Source organism: Blastomyces dermatitidis (genome assembly GCF_000003525.1).
Source record: "Blastomyces dermatitidis ER-3 genomic scaffold supercont1.1, whole genome shotgun sequence".
NCBI lineage: Eukaryota > Fungi > Ascomycota > Eurotiomycetes > Onygenales > Ajellomycetaceae > Blastomyces > Blastomyces dermatitidis.
Genome location: NW_025544774.1, coordinates 5,056,262 through 5,079,417, shown reverse-complemented (window position 1 = coordinate 5,079,417; position 23,156 = coordinate 5,056,262). Strand labels below are relative to the sequence as shown.

The 23,156-nt window shown below is 47.1% G+C and overlaps 8 protein-coding genes across 10 annotated transcripts; 3 read left to right on the top strand and 5 right to left on the bottom strand.

Annotated features, from left to right (window-relative positions):
• Window positions 1-415: 415 nt before the first annotated feature.
• Window positions 416-3,076, bottom strand: BDCG_00653 (uncharacterized protein). The gene is made up of 3 exons (XM_045416161.1): window positions 2,788-3,076; window positions 2,344-2,559; window positions 416-2,233 (listed from the first exon to the last, which is right to left on the bottom strand). The coding sequence occupies exons 2-3, from the start codon at window positions 2,526-2,528 to the stop codon at window positions 574-576; spliced, it is 1,845 nt and encodes a 614-aa protein (XP_045271955.1). The 5' UTR covers window positions 2,529-2,559; window positions 2,788-3,076; the 3' UTR covers window positions 416-573.
• On the top strand, window positions 3,077-4,690 carry BDCG_00652 (DNA damage response protein; the record flags this gene model as incomplete). The annotated part of the gene is made up of 3 exons (XM_045416160.1): window positions 3,077-3,327; window positions 3,566-3,803; window positions 3,895-4,690. The coding sequence occupies 3 exons, from the start codon at window positions 3,077-3,079 to the stop codon at window positions 4,126-4,128; spliced, it is 723 nt and encodes a 240-aa protein (XP_045271954.1). The 3' UTR covers window positions 4,129-4,690.
• BDCG_00651 lies at window positions 4,281-7,411 on the bottom strand. Of its 2 annotated transcripts, XM_045416159.1 has the most exons (6): window positions 7,041-7,410; window positions 6,858-6,961; window positions 6,668-6,718; window positions 6,463-6,610; window positions 5,637-6,407; window positions 4,281-5,569 (listed from the first exon to the last, which is right to left on the bottom strand). In XM_045416159.1, exons 2-6 carry the CDS (start codon window positions 6,940-6,942, stop codon window positions 5,095-5,097), a joined length of 1,530 nt encoding a protein of 509 aa, XP_045279244.1. In that variant the 5' UTR covers window positions 6,943-6,961; window positions 7,041-7,410; the 3' UTR covers window positions 4,281-5,094. The 2 variants fall into 2 exon arrangements, with proteins under 2 accessions (XP_045279244.1, XP_045279243.1); XM_045416158.1 differs by having other exon boundaries at window positions 6,858-7,411.
• On the top strand, window positions 7,289-11,597 carry BDCG_00650 (PQ loop repeat protein). Its single transcript, XM_045416157.1, has 3 exons — window positions 7,289-7,806; window positions 7,875-8,132; window positions 8,234-11,597. The coding sequence occupies exons 1-3, from the start codon at window positions 7,736-7,738 to the stop codon at window positions 8,805-8,807; spliced, it is 903 nt and encodes a 300-aa protein (XP_045271953.1). The 5' UTR covers window positions 7,289-7,735; the 3' UTR covers window positions 8,808-11,597.
• BDCG_00649 (uncharacterized protein) lies at window positions 7,930-10,770 on the bottom strand. The gene is made up of 2 exons (XM_045416156.1): window positions 9,690-10,770; window positions 7,930-9,606 (listed from the first exon to the last, which is right to left on the bottom strand). Exons 1-2 carry the CDS (start codon window positions 9,898-9,900, stop codon window positions 9,263-9,265), a joined length of 555 nt encoding a protein of 184 aa, XP_045271952.1. The 5' UTR covers window positions 9,901-10,770; the 3' UTR covers window positions 7,930-9,262.
• Window positions 11,598-12,954: 1,357 nt separating the features above from the next.
• BDCG_00647 (uncharacterized protein) lies at window positions 12,955-16,339 on the bottom strand. The gene is made up of 2 exons (XM_045416155.1): window positions 14,665-16,339; window positions 12,955-14,582 (listed from the first exon to the last, which is right to left on the bottom strand). Exons 1-2 carry the CDS (start codon window positions 15,900-15,902, stop codon window positions 13,652-13,654), a joined length of 2,169 nt encoding a protein of 722 aa, XP_045271951.1. The 5' UTR covers window positions 15,903-16,339; the 3' UTR covers window positions 12,955-13,651.
• Window positions 16,340-16,530: 191 nt separating this feature from the next.
• On the bottom strand, window positions 16,531-20,366 carry BDCG_00646. 2 transcript variants are annotated; one of them, XM_045416153.1, is made up of 4 exons: window positions 20,131-20,366; window positions 17,137-20,053; window positions 16,865-16,960; window positions 16,531-16,688 (listed from the first exon to the last, which is right to left on the bottom strand). In XM_045416153.1, the coding sequence occupies exons 1-2, from the start codon at window positions 20,244-20,246 to the stop codon at window positions 19,033-19,035; spliced, it is 1,137 nt and encodes a 378-aa protein (XP_045271950.1). In that variant the 5' UTR covers window positions 20,247-20,366; the 3' UTR covers window positions 16,531-16,688; window positions 16,865-16,960; window positions 17,137-19,032. The 2 variants fall into 2 exon arrangements, with proteins under 2 accessions (XP_045271950.1, XP_045279242.1); XM_045416154.1 differs by lacking the exons at window positions 16,531-16,688; window positions 16,865-16,960 and having other exon boundaries at window positions 18,162-18,732; window positions 18,856-20,053; window positions 20,131-20,348.
• A 178-nt stretch (window positions 20,367-20,544) lies between these two features.
• Window positions 20,545-23,058, top strand: BDCG_00645 (uncharacterized protein; the record flags this gene model as incomplete). Its single annotated transcript, XM_045416152.1, has 1 exon — window positions 20,545-23,058. One exon carries the CDS (start codon window positions 20,545-20,547, stop codon window positions 23,056-23,058), a length of 2,514 nt encoding a protein of 837 aa, XP_045271949.1.
• Between the last annotated feature and the right edge of the window lie 98 nt (window positions 23,059-23,156).

Sequence of the window (23,156 nt, the reverse complement as noted above, 5' to 3'; positions counted from 1 at the left end):
CAAAGTATCATATATACAGCGCGGCATGACGGAATGGGATAATAGGGTCATGATAAATCGTAGTTTCTCGCATGTACAGGGAGGAAAGGAGTTGGGAAGCCAGGCAAAATATAAAATAAAATGTATCATGGCTGTTTCTCTGGAGCCAGAAACAAAAGTGAAAAATGAAAAAGTCACGAGACGCAACAGACCGAGCAGCAGAGCGCCAAAGCAGCTAATAGCGCCCTTCTTATACTTATTGGAGAGTGGGACGAGATAAGAAAGTCAGAGAAGCCAGAATGGATGAATGGAAAGAAAAAACTGAGAACCCCTGGAGCGTCGTTGGCTATCAAGGAATAGATTACCAAAAATGTAGCCAGGTTTGGAGAAAAGGTATCATCTGGCCCAGCCATCATTTAAAAAAAAAAAAAAAAAAAAAAAAAAAAAGAGAGAGAGAGAGAGAGAGAGAAAAGCAAAGCAAAAGAAAAGAACCAGAAAAAGAAAGCCGGTTCGAGGGCGGGTTGGAGTGCAAACGAGAATCAAGAAGGAAAGAAGGAATAATGAAACATGGTTAAGGGGGAGCCAACAAATTCCTCAGTAATCCTCAGTAACTCGTTTAACCCAGATACTCGACGGTTGATAATAATCATCTTGATCCTGCTTCTTCCTCGCCCTCATAAGCTTCATCCCCACATCATGTTCCTCCTTCCTAATCTCCGTAAGTTCATTGTTCAAGCTGCTGACCGATTTCTTGACCTCGCTCCTCGTCGCCAGGTCATACGCGATGGAGCTGGGTTGTATCACCTGCGTCAACTCATGGAGGATCGTGTTAATATTCGCCTTGCGCTGGCCGAGGTCGTTGAGCCGAGCCTCCATTGCCTCGATGCGGTTTTCGGCTTCCATCTCGGGAGGGCTGCGGGGTAGTGTCTTTGCGGATGATGTTGTGATTTCTGATGGTGTTGGTTTGCGCCTAGTGGCTTTGACGAAGGTTCGTGATGATATAGTTTCTGTCCTTTCCGTATGAACGGCAGGGAGGGCCGGGGCGTCTTTATCAGCTGTTTGAGCGCGTGGTGTTCCAGGAGGACTGCTTGGTGCTTCAGTTGTTGCATATGTAGTCGCGCTGAAACGGCTCGATAGCTGTTGTTCTAAAGTTATGTTTTGGAGCCTGGCAGTAAAGTCCCAGTTGGGAGCTTCGGGTTGTGTTGCCCGAGGGGTTTCGGATTGTGCTGGTGTCCCGCTGTTTACGGAATGAGAAGCAGGAGTTGAAGGAATTCTGGTAGATGCTGGGGTGTTGTTGGCTGCTTTTAATGGAACAATGGGTTTAATGGTTGGGTCATCAGGCACACTGCCTGCGTCTCTCGATTTAGATACCGTAAGAGGGGCATGTCCGCTAGCGGCATCATTGCGAGGGAGCGGTTTGCGTTCTACACCAGAGGCACTATATTTGCGAGGTTGGGTTTGAATACTTAGCGGTGGTTGTGGTTGGGGTGTTTTCTTGGTATCTATGGGTTTAACGATTGCTGCTCGTCCGCTTGCACCTTTCCATGGCTCTCGAGGGCGGGGTAACTGAGCGGGATCAGCTTTATCATTCTTATCAGCGTGGCGGCGCCCCTCCATCAACTTCCTCCTCGCTTGATTCAACTCTTTCCCTTTGGCTAGAAGATTAAACCCTTGTTTAGATGATTGTTTGATCGTCGGACCCTGCTGAGGAACAACGGCTCCGGGCCTGGCTTGCGCTACCTTGTCTTTCTCGTCGTGAGTGGGTTCTCCAGAAAAATCGTCCCATCTCGTACGCCGGTTCGATGCCTGGCTCGGAGATATTGGATTTAAGGTTGTAGATGGCGGAGACGATGCATGTGATTGAGATGGCGCGTGTACTGCGCTGGGTTTGCGATTAACATCTTTGAACGTTATGGGCACAGCACTCTGGAGCCCGCCTTCTCTAAGAGGTTCTCTATAAGGCGCTCTTGGAGGCGGAAACCGCGGAGGGTCATCGTCTATGGGAGATACGTCAGGACTCTCATGATGGCCAGTGGGCGCAAATACAGGAGAATCTGGCGGCGAAATATCGGTATATTGGCTCTCGCGGAACTCCGGTTGATAGACCTGGGAATTTCTTCTTCTTGGAGGCACGTTATAATCGGCTGACGACATGTTGCCTTCTACATGGGAATCGCGTTTTGAATATATAGAAGATGGTATTGGCGATCGGGAAGGGAGGTTTGATCTGCGCGAATCCGGCTCCATCGGCTTACTGACAAGTTCAGAAATGATGTATTAGTTTTAACCACTGTGCCTCGTAATGATGTCAATGTATAAGGATGTGGAAAAAGAGGCAGAGTTATAAAAACTGGGAATGCTCACAACGGCAATGGTGGTAGGCCTGGGCCATCGTCGCGATCACGCTGGTTGTAGTCGGGGTGGCCCTGAGGGTTAGTGGGAGAATTGAGAGTCGTCATGGTCTGCAGCGTCGTATTGTCGAGCGTAGTAGTTAGTAGCACGGGATTCCCAATCACGGGCCCTCTAGATCGTAGGTTTTTCTTCCACATTGTTGGTTCAAACAAGTATTTCTCTTTTGTCCTGCAAATTTGGTTAGAAAAGATAAACTGCAGTGTTTCAGGAGGATACCAGAAAGTACAAGAAATCGCCGGTTGCGGGCGCACATCTCTACCCCCGTTAGGGGGTTTCAATTCACGCATTTCTCCCGCGTACTATGAAGCAATGGCTCCAAGCCCCAGACCACAGAATCCTTTAATTTGGAGACAGACTGACCCATAGTGAGGATTATGCACTCATACCATACCATACCTGGATATTTAGCCAATCACGGCGCGCAAAAAGCCCAAATAGCAGCCTATGACAAACAGCTATTTGCATGATTCAGCCTGCGGCCCTGCAGGCTGGGCTAAAATTAACTCAATTTGTCCAACAAAGCACTAATAAATCACAAGGGCGGCCAGTGTGGTGGTTCACGATGCGGAGTCAAAACTGAAGAAGTTGAGTAGACCCTTTAATGGTAGTAGTTTGTCAATTACCCAGAAGGTGTTGAAGCCCTCGCGATATATAGTTAGTTTCCATGGTAAAAGCTGGATGTCAAATGCTTGCCTTGGTTGCTCCCGAGGTCCACCTGAGCCCCCAGTCTTGTCGCGGCCCCGTTTCAGGTCAGCCCCACGTGATATGGCTCCGTTGGTTGTGGAAGTTCCAGAAGCGAATCGTGGCGGATCCCATACCAATGTTGGTTCAACTTGGTTGCTTCAACTTGCCTTCCGACTTCCACACCAACAGTCAAACTCCCGATTTGCAGCTAGCTCTTGAAACTCAGTGCCGAGTGCTGGAGAATGGCGACAGGTATGTCTACAGCTGGCAGTAGTATTGGCTTCGACTTTGCTAACTCCGTCACTCCTCTCTCCTAGATACAAGTCCGCCCGCTGCTGAGGTGTAAGCTCCACCACCCACAGACCATCTTATCCCCAGCCCAGTTCAATGAATGGCCACAATCCGGAGACAACATAAAAACGCATGCCAACATTTAAATTGGAATTAACAGTAACAAAATGAACCAAATAAAAATCTAACAATAAACTAGAGCCTCCATCGCAACCCCAATAAACCTGGTCCTCCTCTCCCTCTTTGTCCTCCTGGTCTATTTCCACTTCCGCCCCCGAGAACCTCTCGTCCTTCCAAAAGGCCCACCACCGGTCGTCTTCCGCACCTTCACCCCAACAACCCTCCTCCCATTCAACGGCAAAGATGGTGCCCCTGTCTACCTAGCTGTTCGCGGACGGGTCTTTGACGTCTCGTCCGGGCGCAACTTCTACGGCCCAGTAAGCGCATTGACGACTAGATAGATATATATATATATATATCGTACAAAAACAAATCTAAACTAACCAATCCGTCACTCGTTACGTACAGGGCGGCCCCTATGAAAACTTCGCCGGCAGAGATGCCACTCGCGGGTTAGCTTGCCAGAGCTTTGACCAGGAAATGCTAACGAAGGACCTCAAGGGCCCTCTGGATGATCTGAGCGGGCTAGATGCGGATCAGATGGATAATTTGCGCGGTTGGGAGGAACGCTTTCTGGAGAAGTACCTTGTTGTTGGCAAGTTGGTTGCGGAGGGGGATCCGGAAGCGCCCAAGTCCGATTGAGAAGGTTACCTCTCAAATTGAGCTGAACGAGTGAGCGGAAAAATGGGTCCGTCTTTCAAATGACCGATATCATAGCTTTCTCTCTTGTGGGCATACAAAATGATGGACTGTCACTGTTTGCCGTTTTTTTTTTTTTTTTTTTTTTTTTTTTTTTTTTTTTTTTTTTTTTTTTTTTTTGGTTGACGACACCGCGGGATATATACCAAATCAGAAAGCGACGTGGCAGAAGCAACGCTGGTTCTCGGTCTTGATGAGAGGGTTAACAAGACTCAGTTTTGAGTACATTCTAGGCAGCATATTATGTTCATCATTCAAAAGAAATAGCTAGGGGAAGCAGAGAAACCGCTGGTGACTAGTCGTATTATGAAATATACCAGGTAGAAACGGGGCTGGGATAGATGTATGCATTGCATCAAGATCATGAACAGGCATTTTCATGAACATTCAAAGGCGACAACGAAGAATGAATATATTAATATAGGAAAATATCAAAATCAGAAGCCCTTCCTTTTGACTCGAAAGAAGATTTAACATATAATCTGCGTTTTTTTGGAAAGCACAATAGCGTAGCCAAACTCAAAATGTACGCGGGTTCATGGTAGAACAGCTGCGGGGTTTTTTCTCTGTAATTACCATTTTGTTTCCTTTTCTCCTTTTCTCATTATTTTAGTAAATTATACATATATAACTGCCGATTGTTCCATTTCAGTTAACCATGACAGACAGACGAAACAAGATGGAAGGATAAACCGCAAACTGAAGAAATACATACATATGGGAAACGAATATTTTGACAAGGTGGAGAAAATAGAACAAGCGACCAAAAGAAAAATCACAAGAAAATCAAAAGGAAAAGACCGCTTTAGACGTTATTTCAACTAAGACGACCCCTATTAATCCTTCTGCAGAGCACCCATGCTTTTCACTCCTATTCCAGGACATGGAGGGGGAGTTTGAAGTGTTTCTTTAGAGTTCATCGGTCACTCGCTTTACACCCTGGGAAGCCTTTTCCTTCACAGTATCAGCGGCCTTCTGCCCTTCCCTCCTGCCACTCAGCGCTCCTATTTTCAGCTGGTGTAAGACCCACTGCATACCACCTTGCAATCGAGAGAAGATCGTTGCCTCCTGTGCGAGTTCTCCATAGCGGAAGAAATCAGCGTTCCGCTTCGCTTCCTCGCGCAGTCTATTAATATCCCAGCTCTTATGGCCTTTAAGACCGTATGACTCGAGATATTTTTCCAGATCAACCCGGGGCCAAGTGTCAAATGCAGCATCCTTGGTTGCAGCAGCTTCCTTTGCCAAATAGTTCGTGACGGCAGCGAAGTCTGCTCCACTGGTTTTAGAAGCCTGCTCGTATGCGGATTTTGCCCTTCTCATGAGTTCGTCGCGGGTGTATTCAATGTTTCCCATCATTTGCTGATGCTGGGAGGACAGATATTTCCTAAATGACAGAACGTTAGCGTTTTGCCTACAAAGCTTGATAAGAGGAAGGAGCCATTTGCTCGTACCCTAAATTCTCCTTGGTCCAGGTATCAAAAGTCCAAGCAGAGTATCCGGTTATTGCCTTGTGCCTGTTGAGGCGTACTCTGGCGAGGAGTTCATCTCGTTTCGTCGCCTGCGGCACCGGTACACCACGCGCATCCAAATAAGCCTTGAGACGTGAGTCAGACCATTTATTAATGGCAGAATTGAACATATCTTCCGCTTTCAGTTCTGCGTCCTCCGTCGCGCGAGCAAATTCGTTTCCAGCATTTGAAGTCGCTGCACCAAATGCACTTGTGAGAGAAGCAGTGGGGTCTTGCACCAAAGAAGCGCGATGTTTGCGCGCAAGGGCAATAAGCTCGTTGCGTTTCGAACCCTGAGGGACTTTGATGCCGTGCTTATCGAAAAATTCTTTGAAGTCAGATTCTGACCAGGCGTTGAACAGGGCTTCCGATAGGGTTCTCTGAGCAGCCTCAGCCGATGAAGAGGCAGACGAGGCAGCACGTTGAGATTCTAGACCAGCAATACGTGCGTTTCGACGTACGCTAGCGATCAGCTTGTCTCGAGTTGTTGGTTGGGGCACATTATAGCCACGGCTGTCGAGGTATTCCTTTAAGTCCGATTCCGACCATTGCTCATAAAGCCAGTTCCCAGGGTAGAGTGTTGTATGTCCAAGCTTTTGGGCAATGGCTTCGTAGTTTTCTCGTACTGCTGCCAATAGCTTATCACGCTTGCTTGACTGTGGGCTAGCAATTCCATGTCTGTCAAGGAAGGTTTTCAATTGGGAATCACTCCAGCTACATAAATGGTCAGATTAATGTTTAGCCTAGCAAGAATTTGAGAAACGCATACGTATCAAAAATCCACTCTTTCGCATCTCCCAGAGATTCGGATACATGTTCTGCTGTGTGCGTGATAGGAATGTGGATCCGCGACTCCCAATTCGATTTTACCAGTTCTTCAAGATCCTTTCTATCCGCCGGCGTGGGATATGGGATATCTGTAGAGACATTAGTCAACTGTCTTTGGTTTTATCAAGATAGTGAGTGGAACTTGCCATGGTCAGAGAGCCAACGTTCAAGCTCTGTTTCGTGCCATCTGTTGTATACTATAATAATTTCATAGTTAGTTCTTTGTAACTTGTAGCAGGTTCGTAGTATACCACAACTTATAGGCGACAAACGAGAACAAAACAAGCGCAACACAGAGCGCGGCACATCTCAAACAGCATCGGGTTAAGACCATACCAGCTTTACTGAACCAGTTCCTCGAACCCGCCGTTTCTGTCACGGCTAAGGTGATCACAAGGCCCAAAGACCATGAGAATCTCATGTTGGTGTTTCAATGAACACTACGCGATATCAAGGGTGCAGTAAGTCAGTGATCACAATAACAGTGTATGAAAAGCAAAAAGGATTGGCCTGAAATACTCAATTACTCAATGTAGAGCAATACAAGGGCCCTTTACGTTGCCAACTAACAAATGACCTTTTTGATGGAGTTAAGTTAACAAAGAGCAGGCGACATCATCTCTGGAATATATGGGCAAAGACGAAAAAGCAGGTGTTGGGACCCCTATGACACTGGTGTGACGTAGTGGATGCAAGACCTAATTTTATGTGTTGGCCCTGCCTTGCAGCTGCTTTCCTGAAAGATAAGTTGAAGGTATGCACCAAGCCTTTAAAAAACGTTGTTTCATGCCTGCTAGATCATCTTCATTGGCAGAACAGCTCTCTTTTGGATTGCTCTAAAAGCCAATGAAGAGATAATTGATGTTTCTGAGCATGAAGCTGTAGTAAAGTTGCTCTCCTGGCGTCTAGCGATAACCTTCAGATAAGAGATTATGTAATTACTTTGGCGCTCACCACAGCCAATCAGTGTTCGTACATGCTGCATCTGACCAGCGCTTGACATGACCGCAGCCAACAGCTGGACATCTATTGGGACATGTGTTGGGCATCATCTCTCTCACCGTGTTCAATTTATTCTGCTCATCAGCCTCTGCGACATAATGATGTGACAGATATCCGTTCGAAGAAGCACGTATACGTTGAGACTTCACCTTATCCGTCACTAGAATCTAGAATCCCAGTTGCCTGACACCAACATCCTCAAGAAGCTCATCATGAAAGAGACAATAACCCCCCATTGCAAGGCGCTGGCATCGCCAAATCCTTGGAATTTTGCTCTTTCGCTGTAAGTATTAGCTAGTGTGACCCTGAATTTTAAGGCCCTTTCACTGACATATGATGTGCTTATCATAGATGTATCCTGTTGGGCATTCTCCTCTCATATCTACCTCAACATTACAGAATTATATCGCGACGATCTTCCTTTGGAATATCCCCATATTTTATTCTATTAGGAACTACATCGGGGACGTTTTCTTTTGCAAATATACTTGTGCTCCCAAGAAGTGGAGCGGACATTGCTTGCTGCAAAGAGATTAATGGATTCTCCTGTTTTGCTGGGCTGTTGGGCATATTGCAGGTCGGGGTCCAAGCACTTTGCTTTACAATAATGTGAGATGAAACCGTACCTTCTTATCCGTATTCCTCCCGCCAAAAGAAGATGGATACAACTTAGTGGCTCATTGGATATACTAAAACGACCGAATATTTAGCCTTTTCCTTTTTGTCATTTACTTTCCGCGCTCGACCCCTGCCATTCTTAGCAAACCCTCATCCCCCTCCTTCAGAATAGCCCTCATAGTCGCTGCAATATGCATTCTTCAGACAATCGCAACGGCCGTCGTTGTCATAATTATTGTCGTTGCACATTCAGACCAGCGTCAATTTTGCGCAAATATTTTCGGCATCTGCGCAGCCGTCCTAGCGTCCATCCAGTACTTTCCCCAGATCTATACGACCTTCCGTCTCCGTCGCGTCGGTAGCCTGAGTATTCCGATGATGTGCATCCAAACCCCAGGTAGTCTAGTTTGGGCGGCTAGCCTAGCAGCACGTCTGGGTACGGAGGGCTGGAGTTCATGGGGGGTGTACGTGGTCACAGCCCTGTTGCAGGGAACGTTACTCATTATGGGGATCTATTTCGAGTATGTCAATCCATCGAAAGCAGAGACCGATGTAAGCCCCGGGGATGCTCCGGGAACGGAATCTAGGGCCAATGGGATCGTGGCTCATCGCGACAACGAGAACCATCCTTCCGAAGAGACCCCGTTGCTGCAGAGCACTGGCTAGCTTTATGTGGGCATTCGATTTGATACCTATATAAATTGATGTGTTACTAGCTTAAACACTCCATATAATACCATTTTGTACAGAATCCTTCGTTCTCCGTGGTTTCCCTGCGCTATTTCTTTGCTTGCTTTGAGCATGGCACCGCAATGATACAATGCGAAAAATAGCTCGGATTTATCCAAGACAGGAACAAGTGCCTCATCCATTTTTCTCTGGGACGTAATGTCGCTTTTTCCATTGACAATTTTGGTCAGTTATTCAACGAACCAACAACCCGCAGTAAGGAACGCCGAAGAATAAAAATGGAGACCGCCCAGCAGAAGAAGACCCATCGAATTAAAAGCGGACCAGTCCATGCCATGTGAGAATCCATTTTCAACAGGTAAAGCATAACTGCTTGCCCAATCTCTTTAGCACGGATCTCTCATCCAAGATCACTCCCAGCAATCCTCGCATTATTTCCCCCGATTCTTGAATTGCTCAACTTCTTCCTCCAACGATCTAAACTCTCCCTTGTTATCAAGTTGACCATAAGCCCTATCATACCTCTTCTCCATATCCTCGTTATGCTTCCTTACATCCTTCTCAGTTTCTTTTTGTTTCTTTTGGTCCTCAGGGCTTAGCTCCTCTTTCGAAGGACGTTTGGGATGCTGCGGATCGGCGCCGCTGTGTTGATATTCGTCACTAAGCGTGGGATGAGCCTTGTTGGATGGAATCCGGTGCTCGAACTCTTCTGAGAAGGATTCTGGTTCCGAGCGCTCGGGAGGTGGTTCATGTTTGCGGTGGTAATGTTGGTTATCTTTGTACATATGGGATCTGGTTAATTATCCAAATTCCTTGTTGGGATTTGTAAGTGTGGAAAAGCGGGAGGGAGTCACTCACCACTATCATCATCCCCGCTACCATATGCGGCGCCCTTCTCCTTCCCCTCTTTAGTCGATGACGCTTCGGAATTGGCATATCTTCTTACCCCCCTTCCATCCTGGAATCCAAGTTGATATGATGCCGTCGCTGGCGAGAACCACTGCGAAGAGGTGGCTCGTGATGGTTGCAGCCTCAGCCGCGGGATGACTGTTCGGGGTAGACGATGCATTCTGATATGGCTTCTTCTCCCTTGTTTCGGTTTTTTGTTCCACAGCCTATGCTCTTTAATTTCCGACTCCTGCAACCCTCAACGTCTCGAGACAATAAATATGTTCGCGGGCAAGGGAGTTCTGCGCCGAAGGCTTCTTACTTCTGATGGAATTTATGTAGCTGTTGGAGCTGGGTAGAAATGTTGAACGAGGTTGGAGATTCAACAGGGGATTTCTGTTTGCTTTTTACCCTTCTTTCTACTCGAGTCCACAAAATAAAAAGAGGATCATCCGGCGGGTATGGTTCTGTATCCTGCACATATGTGCTTGACGTTAATACCAATAACCCCCATGAGGTCAAGTATTTACCTAGGATAGCTGGCCTAGTTCCCCGGCAGTGACGTAGTGTATGGAGCAAGAATCGTTGCTTTATCAGGTAGACCTTCCCTGGCTCTGTTTCCCTGTGTAGTGAAGTGCGTAATAAAGCTGAGTACAAGCCCTGAATAATTTTTCCTATTTGAGAAATATTGGGGCCCCTCCCTTTCTACCCCCAATATATATGGTAGCAGTGACGTCAGTGTTGGTATCACATTCATGAAGTACTACTGTACGTTGAGACAACATATATTAAGGTACATGGTTCTAACATGGAACGCCACACTCCAAAGGGAATACTAGACATTCAGCTAAACGGGAGCGAAGTATCGCCAGATATCCTATTAAGTCCCTGGGTAATGAAACGCCATCCATATCAGGAGGCAGTGACTAAGGTGCCGAGTTCCCTCTATTCGAAATAGGAGATTGTTGGTAGGAAAGGGGCACTATAAACCTATGAAATCGCGAGAAGTAGCAAACTTTACCAGACAGATCTGTGTTCACAAGCAATGACGTCACTAGCAGGCATATTCAACATTTCTTTAACGATCTGCCCCAGCGAAACTAAAGGAATTCTGAAGTCTTTGAGATTTCATATGTTGCATTCCGTTTCTGACTCATTGCCATACATTGATTTCCCTAATATTTCAAGTCTGAAATCTCAACAGATTGGAGAAAGGAGCGTTTCCCTCGACATCTAGCCTAGGGGGAGTTTGTCCTCTACAGCACCATAAGCCATTCACCTCATCTTAATTGTAAGCCGCCATGCTGCGATAAAAATCTGCAATTGCTTTAGACGAAAAGTCTGTCGCTATTTAAGCACCTCTCTGGAGTAGTAGCCGGGAATCATGGCATACGCTGCTCATCTGCGAAGAATGTTCGGCGCCTGCTCCTGCGCCCGCTCACCTCAACTTAAGTATACGAGCAAATTGGCGACGGTTGTGCAGGAACCGAGGAAAGATGCAATAACTGAAGACCTGGGTGACTTTTACGGGCAAATATGCTATGTTTCCATCATCCATTTCGCCGGCTGAACTACAGACTCAGGGACGAATGAGTACACAGGTAGTGTTGCTGGGGAATCAGTTTGTGGAGCCAGAATACCATATCTCTCTTCTCTCTATTTATCTCTCTATTTATTATAGAAAAACTAACTTTTCCATGCAAAAAACACTGTAATGTGACATCATGTGCACCTTCATCAAAAATATTTGAATGCTCAGATCTGCTCTCCGGCTCATACAGCTCAGGTCAATCTTCAATCTTCATTCTTTTTTTCATTCTACTCTTTTCATACATTCTCTATAGTATTTACATTCTTTATACTCTTCTCTGTGTTCATGGCTGCTAAATGCCCTGTAACATGATCTCATGTGATGTGCATCTCTTTGAATTCATGAATGAGATTGAACAGCCAGCTCTGCAGCCTGTACAGCTCTGATTAATCTGATAATGGTGATAGGGGTGATACAGGGTGGAAGAGGGTGGTAGAGGGGGTAGGGGTAGAGGGTGGAAACGGTGGTGGTGGTAGAGGGGGTAGGGGGTGGAAGGGGTAGTAAGAGGGGGGTAGGAGTAGAGGGTGGAAGTGGTAGAGGGGGCTGCGCAAGCAGCAAACGAGCGTAAGCGAGCGTTTGATGCTTGTACAGTACTTATATAATAATAGCAATCACTAACTAAATAAGTGTGGTGCAAAGCTTGCTTGATTGAAGATTGCTAGCTAAGTGAGAAGGAGGATTATTAAGCACGGGCCATAGTTAACTAAGTTAAGGTCGGTCCGACACTACTAGGTAAAAGTTATGGATAACAAAAAAGGTTATCTCAGCGGGCTCAGACCCTCTGGCAGGAAGCAGAAAACTTGACCTCGCTAAGTGCGCCACTTGACCTCCGGAGAAGCGTCTGAGCTTGCTGAGATAAAAAAAGGGGGTCAGGGGTTCCGACACACGTGATGTTCACCTTCAAGCGCGAAATGCAAATATACTCCATACTACGGAGTAAGGTCTGCCTCTGGAATTAACCACTTGATACGGAGTACATAAGTCCGGCCCCCTCCCAGACACTAATAGACTAGCCCTTGCAAACTGAACTCATCTTCATTTCTTTAAATAAAAAATAGATCTTTTCATCTGCATGTCTTCATCGTAAATGTGTTGACGGAGTAGGACTTGTTCGAGCTATTTCTCATCCTGCTGATATTTTTGCATTCTTGACAAACTGATGCAAGTTCTCTTCTAATGCTCCCCTTGACTGATCAAATCAGAGCTGATATACCTGCAGCTATTAAAGAAACCTTTCCCCCTGCCAATGGCCCCTGAGGGTGGGAGGAGGGAGATCTATCAAAATACCATCAAAATTCAAAATACCATTCAGAGAAGCCATTCCCAACCCCCCAACCCCCCGGGCGGGGGCCCCAACCCCAGAAAACCAGAATCCGGACGAATCGTCAGCCGCCAGCGCATCCGTGGATGAAAACTGCAAACTCCGCTTTACAAAAAAACCGCAATAACTCCTGCAGTCCCCTAGCATACTAGCCTGCTAAGTCCCGCAGCTAATACCGGCTTTATATACTGTACAAATCGCTGCCCTCCTCTACGCTGAGCCAGTGGTCCCTTGGTCGTCATCACATCTCTCTAACCTACGGAGTACTAGTCCTGACGATAGAGTATTACAACATCGTCCTTTTCTTGAGACCATGTCTCTCTCTCTCTCTCTCTGTGTGTGTGTGTGTGTCGGTTGTTGCCATTGACGGAGTCTTGAGGAGCAAAAAATGTACTGCAGTGAAGAGGCAAGAGATAAAATGAAATAGAAGTGTATAACAGAGAAAGAAACATATATGACTAGATGTCAGGTATGTACAAGAGTGCCTCTGTGAATGTGTATGTGTATTTTTGCGGTGCGTTTCGGGTCTGTGCCTATACAAATGAGACAGATGCTCAGGGTAATTGAGTTATTCAAATGTGGTGGAATTCATTTTCCCGAGTGGCCTATATAGGTAGGTTCCAGGACCATGTGTACATGTATATATATATATATATATATATATATATAGTATGACGGAAGAAGGTGAAAGTAAAAACAGAAGAAATGGGCGGTGGTGGCAGTGGTGATAAAAAACATCTCCGATAAATCGTCACAACATGATAATCGGAAAGTAAATTCACAACGAAAATAACCCACTAATAAGCGAAGAAGGTGGCGGAAAATGTTAAAAGAAAGAAACAAGGAGGGAAAAAAAAAGGAGATATAACCCTTGACCAAATATACCCTAAGCATATAAAACGCCAATGCCTGAAAAACCAACTATATGTGAAATGCCAGCAAAGAGGGGATTGATTTATTCCCCTAGAACCCAAACGCCTTATTTTGCTCTTCAATGCCTCCTCCACTCTCCAGCAGGCGCTAACGAACGATCCATTGGCAAAAGCAATCGTCGCCGTGATAATCAAGGTGGTTATCATTATTACGCCTGCTGGATAGCGTTGTTTCGATTTCGTCAATAGGAACTCGAGACCCAAGTGGGCCTGATATCGTTCCGTCATCCATCACCTGCATCTGCTCGCAATATGGAGGAATTCCATCCGTGGAAGATCGTTTTTCTTCCAATTTGATCATGCGAGGGTATTCCTGGGGCATACCATTAGGAGTCTCCAAAAGAATTGATCTAAGTCCACGCACGTCGAGAGCGGGAGGTACCGCTGCGGTCGTAAACGTTGTGGACGTCTGGGTTGAGGTATATTGGCCTGTTGTTGTCAAAAACTTAGAGGTTGGGTGGTTGACGTAAATGAAAAGTTCTAGATAAGTGCTATTCCACCAACAAAAATAAGGCCTATCACTCGGTTTTGACAATACGGGTGGTGTAGTTTCTGCGCGGTGACGGAACACAGTCCCATCAACTGCTTGCCCTGAGGCAGTAGGGAAGTCATCTTCATGAAGTATCACAAGTTTATCAAATGGCGTGAAAAAGAATAGGGCTGGGCCCAATTCTGGTTCCGTTTTATCAAGCATCAATTTGAGATCGAAATTCGTTTCCTCCAGGACTGGAGGCTGGGCACCATATACAAATTGTCCACCCCGCTCGTAAGGTTGGAGATGGAGGCTTTTAGATCCATCTGGTGCCTCTGAGAGGTTGCAGGAAAAGGCACCTTTGCGCATGCACTGCCATGACTTCGAAAGCTCATCGGCATTGACGCAGTTGTTTGGTGAGCGGTGTAAGGAAGCTGCAGGTATTTGGAATTGGCCAGTAGGAATTGGGAGAAGCGTAGGGGTTGTCGTTAAATGTGCGGCATCCAACATCGTGGTGGCCGTTACCGTCACAAAAACGGATGTAGGCCTAGGAGAATATTAGCTTGAGGAGGGAAAAAAAATAACACAAGGGGGAGGGTGAACTGGTAGATTATCAGTGATATACACACCGTCCACCACCTAATGCGGAACTAGCACTTGCTCCGCCTGCTTTCTCCCCTCGCTTGTTTCCAACTACACCTCCAACAACACCGCCAATTACTGCTCCAATCAAAACAACGATGGCAATGAGGATAATAGCCCATATTTGAAGACCACAACACACCCGTGTTCTCCTTGTCTGGGCCAGTTGTTCCTTATTACTGCCACTTGGGTCGTCCGCTTGAGGTTCTCCGGCGGGAGGAGCGCTTTCTCGCCTAGCGCTATTTTCATCCAAAAGGGTTCGCGATGATACTTCCGACTCTGGGGATATTGGCGCATGAGCCAACGGTTGCGGAGGGGGGGGGCTGACATATTCATGCGCGCCAAATTTTTGAGGTAATCCATCTGGATATCTCGTATAAGGCGGCAATTGCTCAGCATGGCCGTCTACGCCGACAATATCTCCAACTTCATTCGCGCCTTGGTTTCCGCGGGACTGGAACGCCTGCTCACGGCCAGGGAAGCCAACCGGGATTGGTGAGTGTACCTCCGTATCTTCTTCCTCTGGGACAGTATTTTGCGGATACATGGCATATGGATGCTGGGGTGCCATTGGTTCAACGTTATTCCGTTCTACAGGCCGTACAGTGGAAGTGGATGAGGTAGATGATGACCGACCCAACCCGGTGGCTTGAGGGTACATGGCATATGGATGCGCGGGCATTGTCTGACCGGTATACGGGCTTAGGGCTCTGGGCATCGAGAAACGCGACGAGGTACTAATACTTCGATGCGCCACGGATGAATGAGGATTGGTAGTCGATGAGGCAGAGGACGGGTGACGGGTAATAGATGAAGAAACGGCATTGTAGGCGCTCGTGGAGGCACGACTTGGAGCGGACTGTTCAGGCTCAGGTATCGGTTCAGGTTCAGGAGACCCCGATCGTTGCGACATTTGGGACTGGAAGGAGGCAACAGAGTCTCGAAAAGGACTTAGGTGTGAGGACAGACCATCCTCGGCGTCCAATGTGGTTGATGAGTTCGATGAAGGGTGGTCGGATTGTTCGCAACGGTCTATCGCGACATCTGAATCAACAAACGACTCCAATGGCTCGAGAGAAAAGGCATCACTGAAGACGTCAGTGATGGGAGAGTGTTCAGCGGAATGACGGCCAGCGGAGTGGGAAGATTGCCGGCGATGAGATCGAGCTGAAAAGGAGCGATCGTGAATTTCTTCTGGTGATGGGGATAGGGCACGCCCAGACATAGTGAGTGTGCACTGCCCACTGGGGAAGCGATCCCCTCCTATCCAGTGCCACAAAACACCACCCCAAAACCCACGCCCAGGCACAAGCAACGGAGCGAGAGACAGTCGAGAAGCAGCAGTAAAGAAGGACAAAAGACGTCGACGATAGGAGGGAAAGAGAGCGGAAGAAATTGCGATGGGAGGAAGAGGGAGGCAGCGAGGGAGAAGTGGGCGGTGGACGGGGTGGAGTCAGGGTTGGTTGGGGGGTTGGTTGTTGTAGGAGAGGAGAGACGAACTCGGACAGGGCAAGGGAGCCAGACGGGCTGATTGCCAGTGATCCATGGATGTGATTGGGCGAGCAGTGGCTTTGCCTGAGGAACGGCCACAAGCCCTTCTACTCCGTAAGTTACTATGTAAATAATAATAATAAGTAGAGACCTCTATTATGATTACTACTATGTAGAGTACTGTACTGTTCTTGAATAGTTGATATAAAAAAGGTATAATTATTAATATCTCCAAATCATCCATCACCTCTAGTTACTACTAACTAACTATGTAAGGTGGAATAATTCATGTCATGTATGGTTACAATCTCCAAAGTCGCGAGTTTCTTTCTTCTCTTCTCTTTTCTCTCTCTCTAAAATAAAATAAAAAATAAAAAATAAAAAATAAAAAAAATCCCTCCTTTCATTGGATTGGTGTTTTTGGCCGTGCATTTCTGACTGCTTCCTCAGCCGAATAAATAACCCGCCACAGATGGGGGACCTTGGTGCTAACTGCACCATACAACCACAGACCGTAACCCTGATCAAAAGTGGTCAGCATTATTCTTGGTGTCATCCATTATCTTGGGAGATGCAGGATTGTGCAGGCTTCATCGACCTGTACCAGGGCATTGATTAAAGTAAGGTGATAGAGCGGGAAAGCCCTCTTGTCACCCTTTTTAAACAGGAAAAAACGCGTTGAAGAACCACACTCACTCGGCTATCTCTGGTACCATGTGCCCAAACAGCGTCTCAGGATGGATCCATTGCCAGTTTCATTTTAGCTTCCGCACTTCCCTAATATCGAATCACCTACGGAGTACCATATCAGAACGTGATTCCTTTGACATTATTTATTGAGTGAGGTTGGTTACAGCGGCTGCTGTCATAAATATTCAAAGCGCGACTGTTTTTCATCTGCAAACTCTATCTTTTGCATTGGTACTTCTTGATGCGAGCGAACAACAACCAACCAGCCTACTACTCACCGGATGTCAGCCACCTTTCTTGCTCTCAAAATACTACTGGCTTGCAGAAAAATCAAATCGTCCCCAGGTTAACTTGTCCATATTCGACCAAGGACGACTAGCCCAGATTGGTGGGCCTGCATCTCTGACCCATCCCCACTCTTCCCTCACACACCCTCCAGGTTAAAATCGCCCAGGATACGATACACACCACTGTCATCCAATCCCATTTCTATCTCCCGAGAACTATCCTTCCTTCAAACAGGCTAAGGGAACCAAGAAACAAAGGAAGACATCACGCAGGCTTGGGCTGAACCATGTCAAGAACAATAATCAGCTTTCTCCTAGGAAGGCCGCTGGGCAAATAATAGACTCCGTGTTATTTCTCAACCAGACCTAAACATCATGGCAGAGACATGTCAGAAATAAGGTTTTGTGCTGTCCATCTGTCGCCGGTCGGCACCAGGAGAACCTTTACAGCTTTCTCCTCTTTTTATCCAACCGACGACGTCGGTAGTTTTCCTCTACCTACCATCCGACTTTTAGTCAAATCCATTTTTGTTCCTCGGCAAAGTCTCGGGGATGACTGATCGCATGCATTCTCAAAAATATAGGTTGGTTCAGCACGGAGGAGACAGGAGAAGAAATCCGTTCAGATTCACTCTACGTCAATCTGCTTTTCTTGCCCGTGTTCTAAAATGATGTTCCACAAAAAAAAAGAAAAAAAGAAAAAGAAAAACAAACATTTCGAAAACCCGACAACCGAAACAATCAATATCAGCGACACAACAGCCGCCAGAAGCATAAGCATAAGCAAGGCAAAGCAAGCTGCAAAGCAAGCAGCCTATGCACCGATAACTTCAGAGAAATCTACGCTGTATGTATTGCCGTTGATCTACTCCGCAAAAAGAACAGAGATCTGTCTGTCATGATGATCGCTTCTTTTTCCTGGCTCAGCCAGATGTTCAGAGAGCCTTTGTTGCTCTTAGTCTTTACCAGCCTTGTGAAGTGCATAGGCTAAAAATTCAGAAAGCTCGATCAAATAATAATAGACGGATTTTGCAACCACTGCGCGCAACAAATCCTTGGCGCAACAAAAATCCTATTACTGCGTATTGCTTAGTTGCCAAGTACAAGGTGGATTTTAATAACCACCATGTAATTATTAAATTGCACTATCTGAAGGGCTTGTAAAATCAAATCTTGGTGTATTATAGAAATGGTGTGGGTATATTTATCCATTGCAAATCTTGGCTGCGGAGGGCTGTTGGGAATGATGATGATTATTATCCGAGCTCTGTACAGTGTACTCCGTAGTAGTTACACCCTTCATTGAAAACATCAAAATATGAATATATCTAGCTGCTGTCAAGCTGCTGCTGCCACTGCCAATATAATCTTGCTCACTGCTGGTGCTACAGTCCGCCACAATATTTCAATTTATGGTTTGCTAGATAGGGGGAGTCACTTGGATGGTTTACAAGGAAGTAAATGCAGGGGCGTTTCCAACCAAGGTTGGTCGTGTATTTCTCGTTTTTGTCACGGCTGTAGATAAAGCAAGCGGTGTTGCTGCGCAGGTGAATCGGTTGTTATTCTGGACACGAACTGCTGCTCGTACTGGCGGTTCGAGGGGGGTGTGAAACCGGGTAAAGGTTAGCCCTAGCTATGCTCGCTGATCCGAGATCGCCAAGAAGCGTCTGATTTCGCAACGAAGGAGAAAGCTGTAAAGCTACTACTGACAGTCATCGTCTGCCGTAGGTGTAGGCAGACAAAAAAAATGCAGACGATTCGAAAATTCGAAAATCGATAAAGTGATTGCAGCAAGATGGGTTCACTTAGGGTAGGGGTACGCGCTGTGAGCATGCTTGCGCGTCATTCCTGTTTAGCTGTTTATTGCTATGACTTTCGACCGTAAAATCATCCCTTTCGCCTCAGATCGAGAATTCTCGAGAGCTGAACCACTCCCTTCTGGCCCCAACCCCCGACACCGTGCTGAACATCTGGGCGAACGTCAACATACCAGGACCAAGCTCGTCGATCCATTTCGCTTTTGCTAAGCACAGACGCCCATGATTGGCAGAGGAGATCAATTGCACCAAGTAAAAGAGCAAGGCTTTTCTCCTTTTCAGATATCGAATCTGAAGAGGGTTTCTTCTTCGCTTTCCCACTGCTCGGATCGGCTGACTTCTGTAACGTAAATGATCTCAATAAATACTCACGGGCTGGCTCTGGGTTGTGAATTGGGAGTACTGAGCTGATCTGGCACGGGCCCGGCGTGTTCGCGTTTGATCTTTTCAAAGCTTCTGGATATAAACCCCATAGAGCGGGCTGTTCGTCAGAACCTCCTAGGCGGTGGTTTTCACTGTTCTCCTTCTCAGATTTCTCCACAATAGAAGCGATCTCGGTGGTCTGTTCCGACGGGGATTCTTCTTGCCAGTTGTAACCCCATCGTTTTAACACGGGGATTTCTCTTCCGAGGACTTTCACGGTAGGCTGTCTACCTGCCCATCCTTCGTCTTCTGCGCTTTTTCCTGTCTCGATTCCAAGGCTAATAGCTTTTGATCGGCTGTTGGCGCTGACGACTGCTTGGGCCAGGCTCAGCCTGCTAGATAAAGGCTGTTCTGGCATGGTATATTTCAACAACACAACTGCAAATGCCAGGACAAGAGGTGCCCGATTTGTAATAAGGACAACTGAAGATATCTCTTCTATGTTGGACGATAATGGGAGGGTCAGCGCCGACTCGAGCAGAGAGGGAGATGACGTTTCCGAGGTTAAGCTGGTCTTTTTAGATTTTTTCACAGGTGAGCCAGTGCTGTCGGCCTCGTGGACACGCTTCTTAGCTCTCCTGGCAGCATTCAAGACCTGCTTTGCCACTTGTTCCTCTCCCAAAACGGAGTGAAGCGATGCAAGATCTTTCTTCAGGATATCATCCGGGCTAAGCTTAAGATGTTAGCTAGCGTCGACAAAAAGGAGTATGTATATGAAACATATGTTTGTGCTCTGCATGCATACGTGAGTAGATTAGCCTTTTGGAGTGATTTCGCCTTTGTAATGGCCAGGGCCAGGGGTAGCTTTGAATCTTGGGAAAGGAAGCGTAGCAACGCTTGAATTTGTGAAGGAGTAGTCATCTTCAACAATTAATTTGGGACGACTTTCAGTTCCAACACGGTAACTAAGATGCCTTTCTTGCTCAAATTCTTGAACGTGATTTACGCGTAGTTATATCCAGGTAGCGCTCTTGTGCTTTTGTCTGGCGAGTGGAGGGGTTTGGCGCTTATTTAGCGCCGCGGGAACCAGCAAGTCTAGCCGAACCATCACCTCAAGCTCATCATCACCAACCGCAACATAAGAGCTTTTAGCTTTGAACAGTGAAACGACGCAGACGATTTTGGTACCATAATTGGGCTACCTAGCCCGCATTACAAAATGCCGGAAGATTCGAAAGTCAAAGGTTTTCCCGATCTATCGTCCAAACTGTCCGCCCCAGCGAAAAAATCCCTATTTGAGCGCCAAAAAGCCGAAGCCGAAGCCAAACGTGCAAGGGAAAAAGCAGAGACCGAGGCAGTTTACGAGGATTTCGTGAAGTCATTCCAGAATGATGCTGATACATCTACGGGCCCTAGCGCCAGCAGCAGAACAGGCTCATACGGACGTGGAGGCGGTGTACATTCGGGAGGCTCCATCGCCCCTTCAAAGCGACACTTCACGTCCAGCACGATGAGGCCTGGACCCGACTGCCTAGGAGGTGCACATTCTTTTGGTTCGAGAAAACGTCCGTTTGAGGCGATACAGCCATCCCACAAGGAGAGAGACTCGGCGCATGGTCCTTTTGGCTTTGAAAGCTCCCCAGCTACCCATGTTGATGCAGCCGCGGTTTTTCAGGCTTCCGATGACGAGGAGGATAAACTTGCAGACAAGAAAGAAGCGGAAAGGGCCGCAGCTAAACCCACCCTTCATCTTTCATCGTTGCCACCGGGAACGTCTCCGGCAGCCGTCAAGGCCCTTGTATCGCACGCTCTTGTGGTGGATAACGTTAAGATTTTACCTTCAACTTCCCAAGGGACTGGAGAGCGACGAGTATGGTCTGCGATTATTACTCTGGCGAAAGAAACAGCTGCTACTGAGATGGATACTGTTGTCAGCTCATTGCAAAACAAATATCTTGGATGGGGTCACTATCTGTCAATTTCACGACACCTCTCTTCGGCCGCCATCAACTCTACCATGCCAGTCATGGGTGGATCAACCACTTCGACTTCCAAGCCATTCGGAGCACGGCCAATAAACCAAGGTCCAGGGGGCCATTTAGGTCGTGGCGGCCCGTCGGGCGGTCATCGTGGAGGCTTTGCACCACCATCATCGTACGGACAAGGTTATGGTGGTAGAGGTGGATCTACCCTCCAAGTCGAGGTCAAGCCTCCATCAGATCTGAAGCAACTGAAGCTTATTCACAAGACCCTGGAGAATCTCCTAACATACGGCCCCGAGTTTGAGGCACTCCTCATGAGTCGGACCGAAGTTCAGAAAGACGAAAAATGGGCTTGGATATGGGATTCAAGGAGCCCAGGTGGTGTGTGGTACAGGTGGAAACTATGGGATATCTTGACTGGCGCAATGGGAGCTAGGGGAAGACACTCAAGAATGCGGCCTACCCCTGCATCTGTTTTCGAAAGCGGCCCTGTTTGGGTACCCCCGGAAAATCATTTACAGTTTGAATACGTTACAAAAATAGAGGAGTTCATATCTGATGAAGACTATGATTCTTCAGAGGAGGATGACTCTGACAGAGAGGATGATAGGCGTCTCGATTCTGGAGCCCAAGAGAGCAATACCGACGGTATCGGTCACTTGAACCCGCTTCAAAAAGCAAAACTCGCACATTTGCTCGCGAAACTCCCTACTACCAATTCGAAGTTGCGAAGAGGTGATGTCGCTCGGATTACTTCCTTTGCGATTAGACATGCCGGACGTGGCGCCGATGAAGTGGTGGATATGATCGTTTCTAATATTACCAGCCCGCTTGCTTTTACCAATGCTAACCCAGAACGCCAACGACGGGAGACAGAACTTCGTGGCGGGAAACCTGACGATGGTGATGAGGCCAACTCTGGGGAGCATGAAAAGCAAACGGCCCAGTCTTTACCGAAAAAATCATCTAAAGAGAACCTGGATACTTCGGCTGCTAAGCTGGTAGGCTTATACCTGATCTCTGACATCCTGTCTTCGTCGTCTACAAGTGGGGTCCGACATGCCTGGAGATATCGACAACTATTCGAATCATCTCTAAAAACACATAAAATTTTCGAACATCTTGGTCGCCTGGAAAAGGAGCTCGGGTGGGGTAGACTGAAGATTGAGAAATGGAGAAGAAGTATTAGCAGCCTTTTAAGTCTATGGGAAGGCTGGTGTGTTTTCCCTCAATCAAGCCAAGAACACTTCGTCCAAGTATTTGAAAAGCCGCCCCTTACGGAGAAAGAAAAGCTAGAAGAACAAAAGCGTGCCGAAGCAGAGAAAGCGACAGGCGTATTTGGCAGCAAAGGAAAGAGTCGATGGAGAACGGTCGAAGATGATGCCAATGAACCTGCTGTGGATTCAAACAACGCAGCGAACATTCTAGAAGGCGAGAAAATGGATGTTGATAACGATGGTGTACCTATGCCCGATGACGAGGACGTCGATGGGGAGCCTATGGATGATGACATCGACGGCGTTCCAATGGAGGACAGCGATTTGGAAGATGTCGTAACTAAGGAGCTGGAAGAAAATGGCATGGATGGGAGCGGACACCAAGCTACTCAAGATGTATCTTCGCTAGGGTCAGGCGATCAAACTACCAGTGATGCCCGTCACAGTCAACATGCCGAGCATGACGCCCAACCAGCCCCACGGCGTCATCGACCCAAGGCAGAGGATATGTTTGCGGACTCTGATTCCAACTAATGCCCATTATTGTTTGCCCATTTTCCCTCCTTTTGCCTGAGTTTCTTGAGTGCTGCCTTGGCGTCTGATGTTTCTGTTCAATGTGGTCTAATGATTGA

Coding starts and splice junctions, on each gene's coding strand:
- BDCG_00653 (XM_045416161.1), bottom strand. CDS start 2,528: ATGTGGAAGAAAAACCTACGATCTAGAGGGCCCGTGATTGGGAATCCC. Junction 2,234..2,343: donor GGCCTACCACCATTGCCGTT/GTGAGCATTCCC, acceptor TGAACTTGTCAG/TAAGCCGATGGAGCCGGATT.
- BDCG_00651 (XM_045416158.1), bottom strand. CDS start 6,942: ATGAGATTCTCATGGTCTTTGGGCCTTGTGATCACCTTAGCCGTGACA. Junction 6,719..6,857: donor GAACTGGTTCAGTAAAGCTG/GTATGGTCTTAA, acceptor AAATTATTATAG/TATACAACAGATGGCACGAA. Junction 6,611..6,667: donor ACGTTGGCTCTCTGACCATG/GCAAGTTCCACT, acceptor ATGTCTCTACAG/ATATCCCATATCCCACGCCG.
- BDCG_00647 (XM_045416155.1), bottom strand. CDS start 15,902: ATGTCTGGGCGTGCCCTATCCCCATCACCAGAAGAAATTCACGATCGC. Junction 14,583..14,664: donor TCCGCATTAGGTGGTGGACG/GTGTGTATATCA, acceptor ATATTCTCCTAG/GCCTACATCCGTTTTTGTGA.
- BDCG_00650 (XM_045416157.1), top strand. CDS start 7,736: ATGAAAGAGACAATAACCCCCCATTGCAAGGCGCTGGCATCGCCAAAT. Junction 7,807..7,874: donor TGGAATTTTGCTCTTTCGCT/GTAAGTATTAGC, acceptor TGCTTATCATAG/ATGTATCCTGTTGGGCATTC. Junction 8,133..8,233: donor GCACTTTGCTTTACAATAAT/GTGAGATGAAAC, acceptor CCGAATATTTAG/CCTTTTCCTTTTTGTCATTT.
- BDCG_00646 (XM_045416153.1), bottom strand. CDS start 20,246: ATGACTACTCCTTCACAAATTCAAGCGTTGCTACGCTTCCTTTCCCAA. Junction 20,054..20,130: donor CAAAAGGCTAATCTACTCAC/GTATGCATGCAG, acceptor TCTTAAGCTTAG/CCCGGATGATATCCTGAAGA.
- BDCG_00649 (XM_045416156.1), bottom strand. CDS start 9,900: ATGCATCGTCTACCCCGAACAGTCATCCCGCGGCTGAGGCTGCAACCA. Junction 9,607..9,689: donor TAGCGGGGATGATGATAGTG/GTGAGTGACTCC, acceptor ATATGTACAAAG/ATAACCAACATTACCACCGC.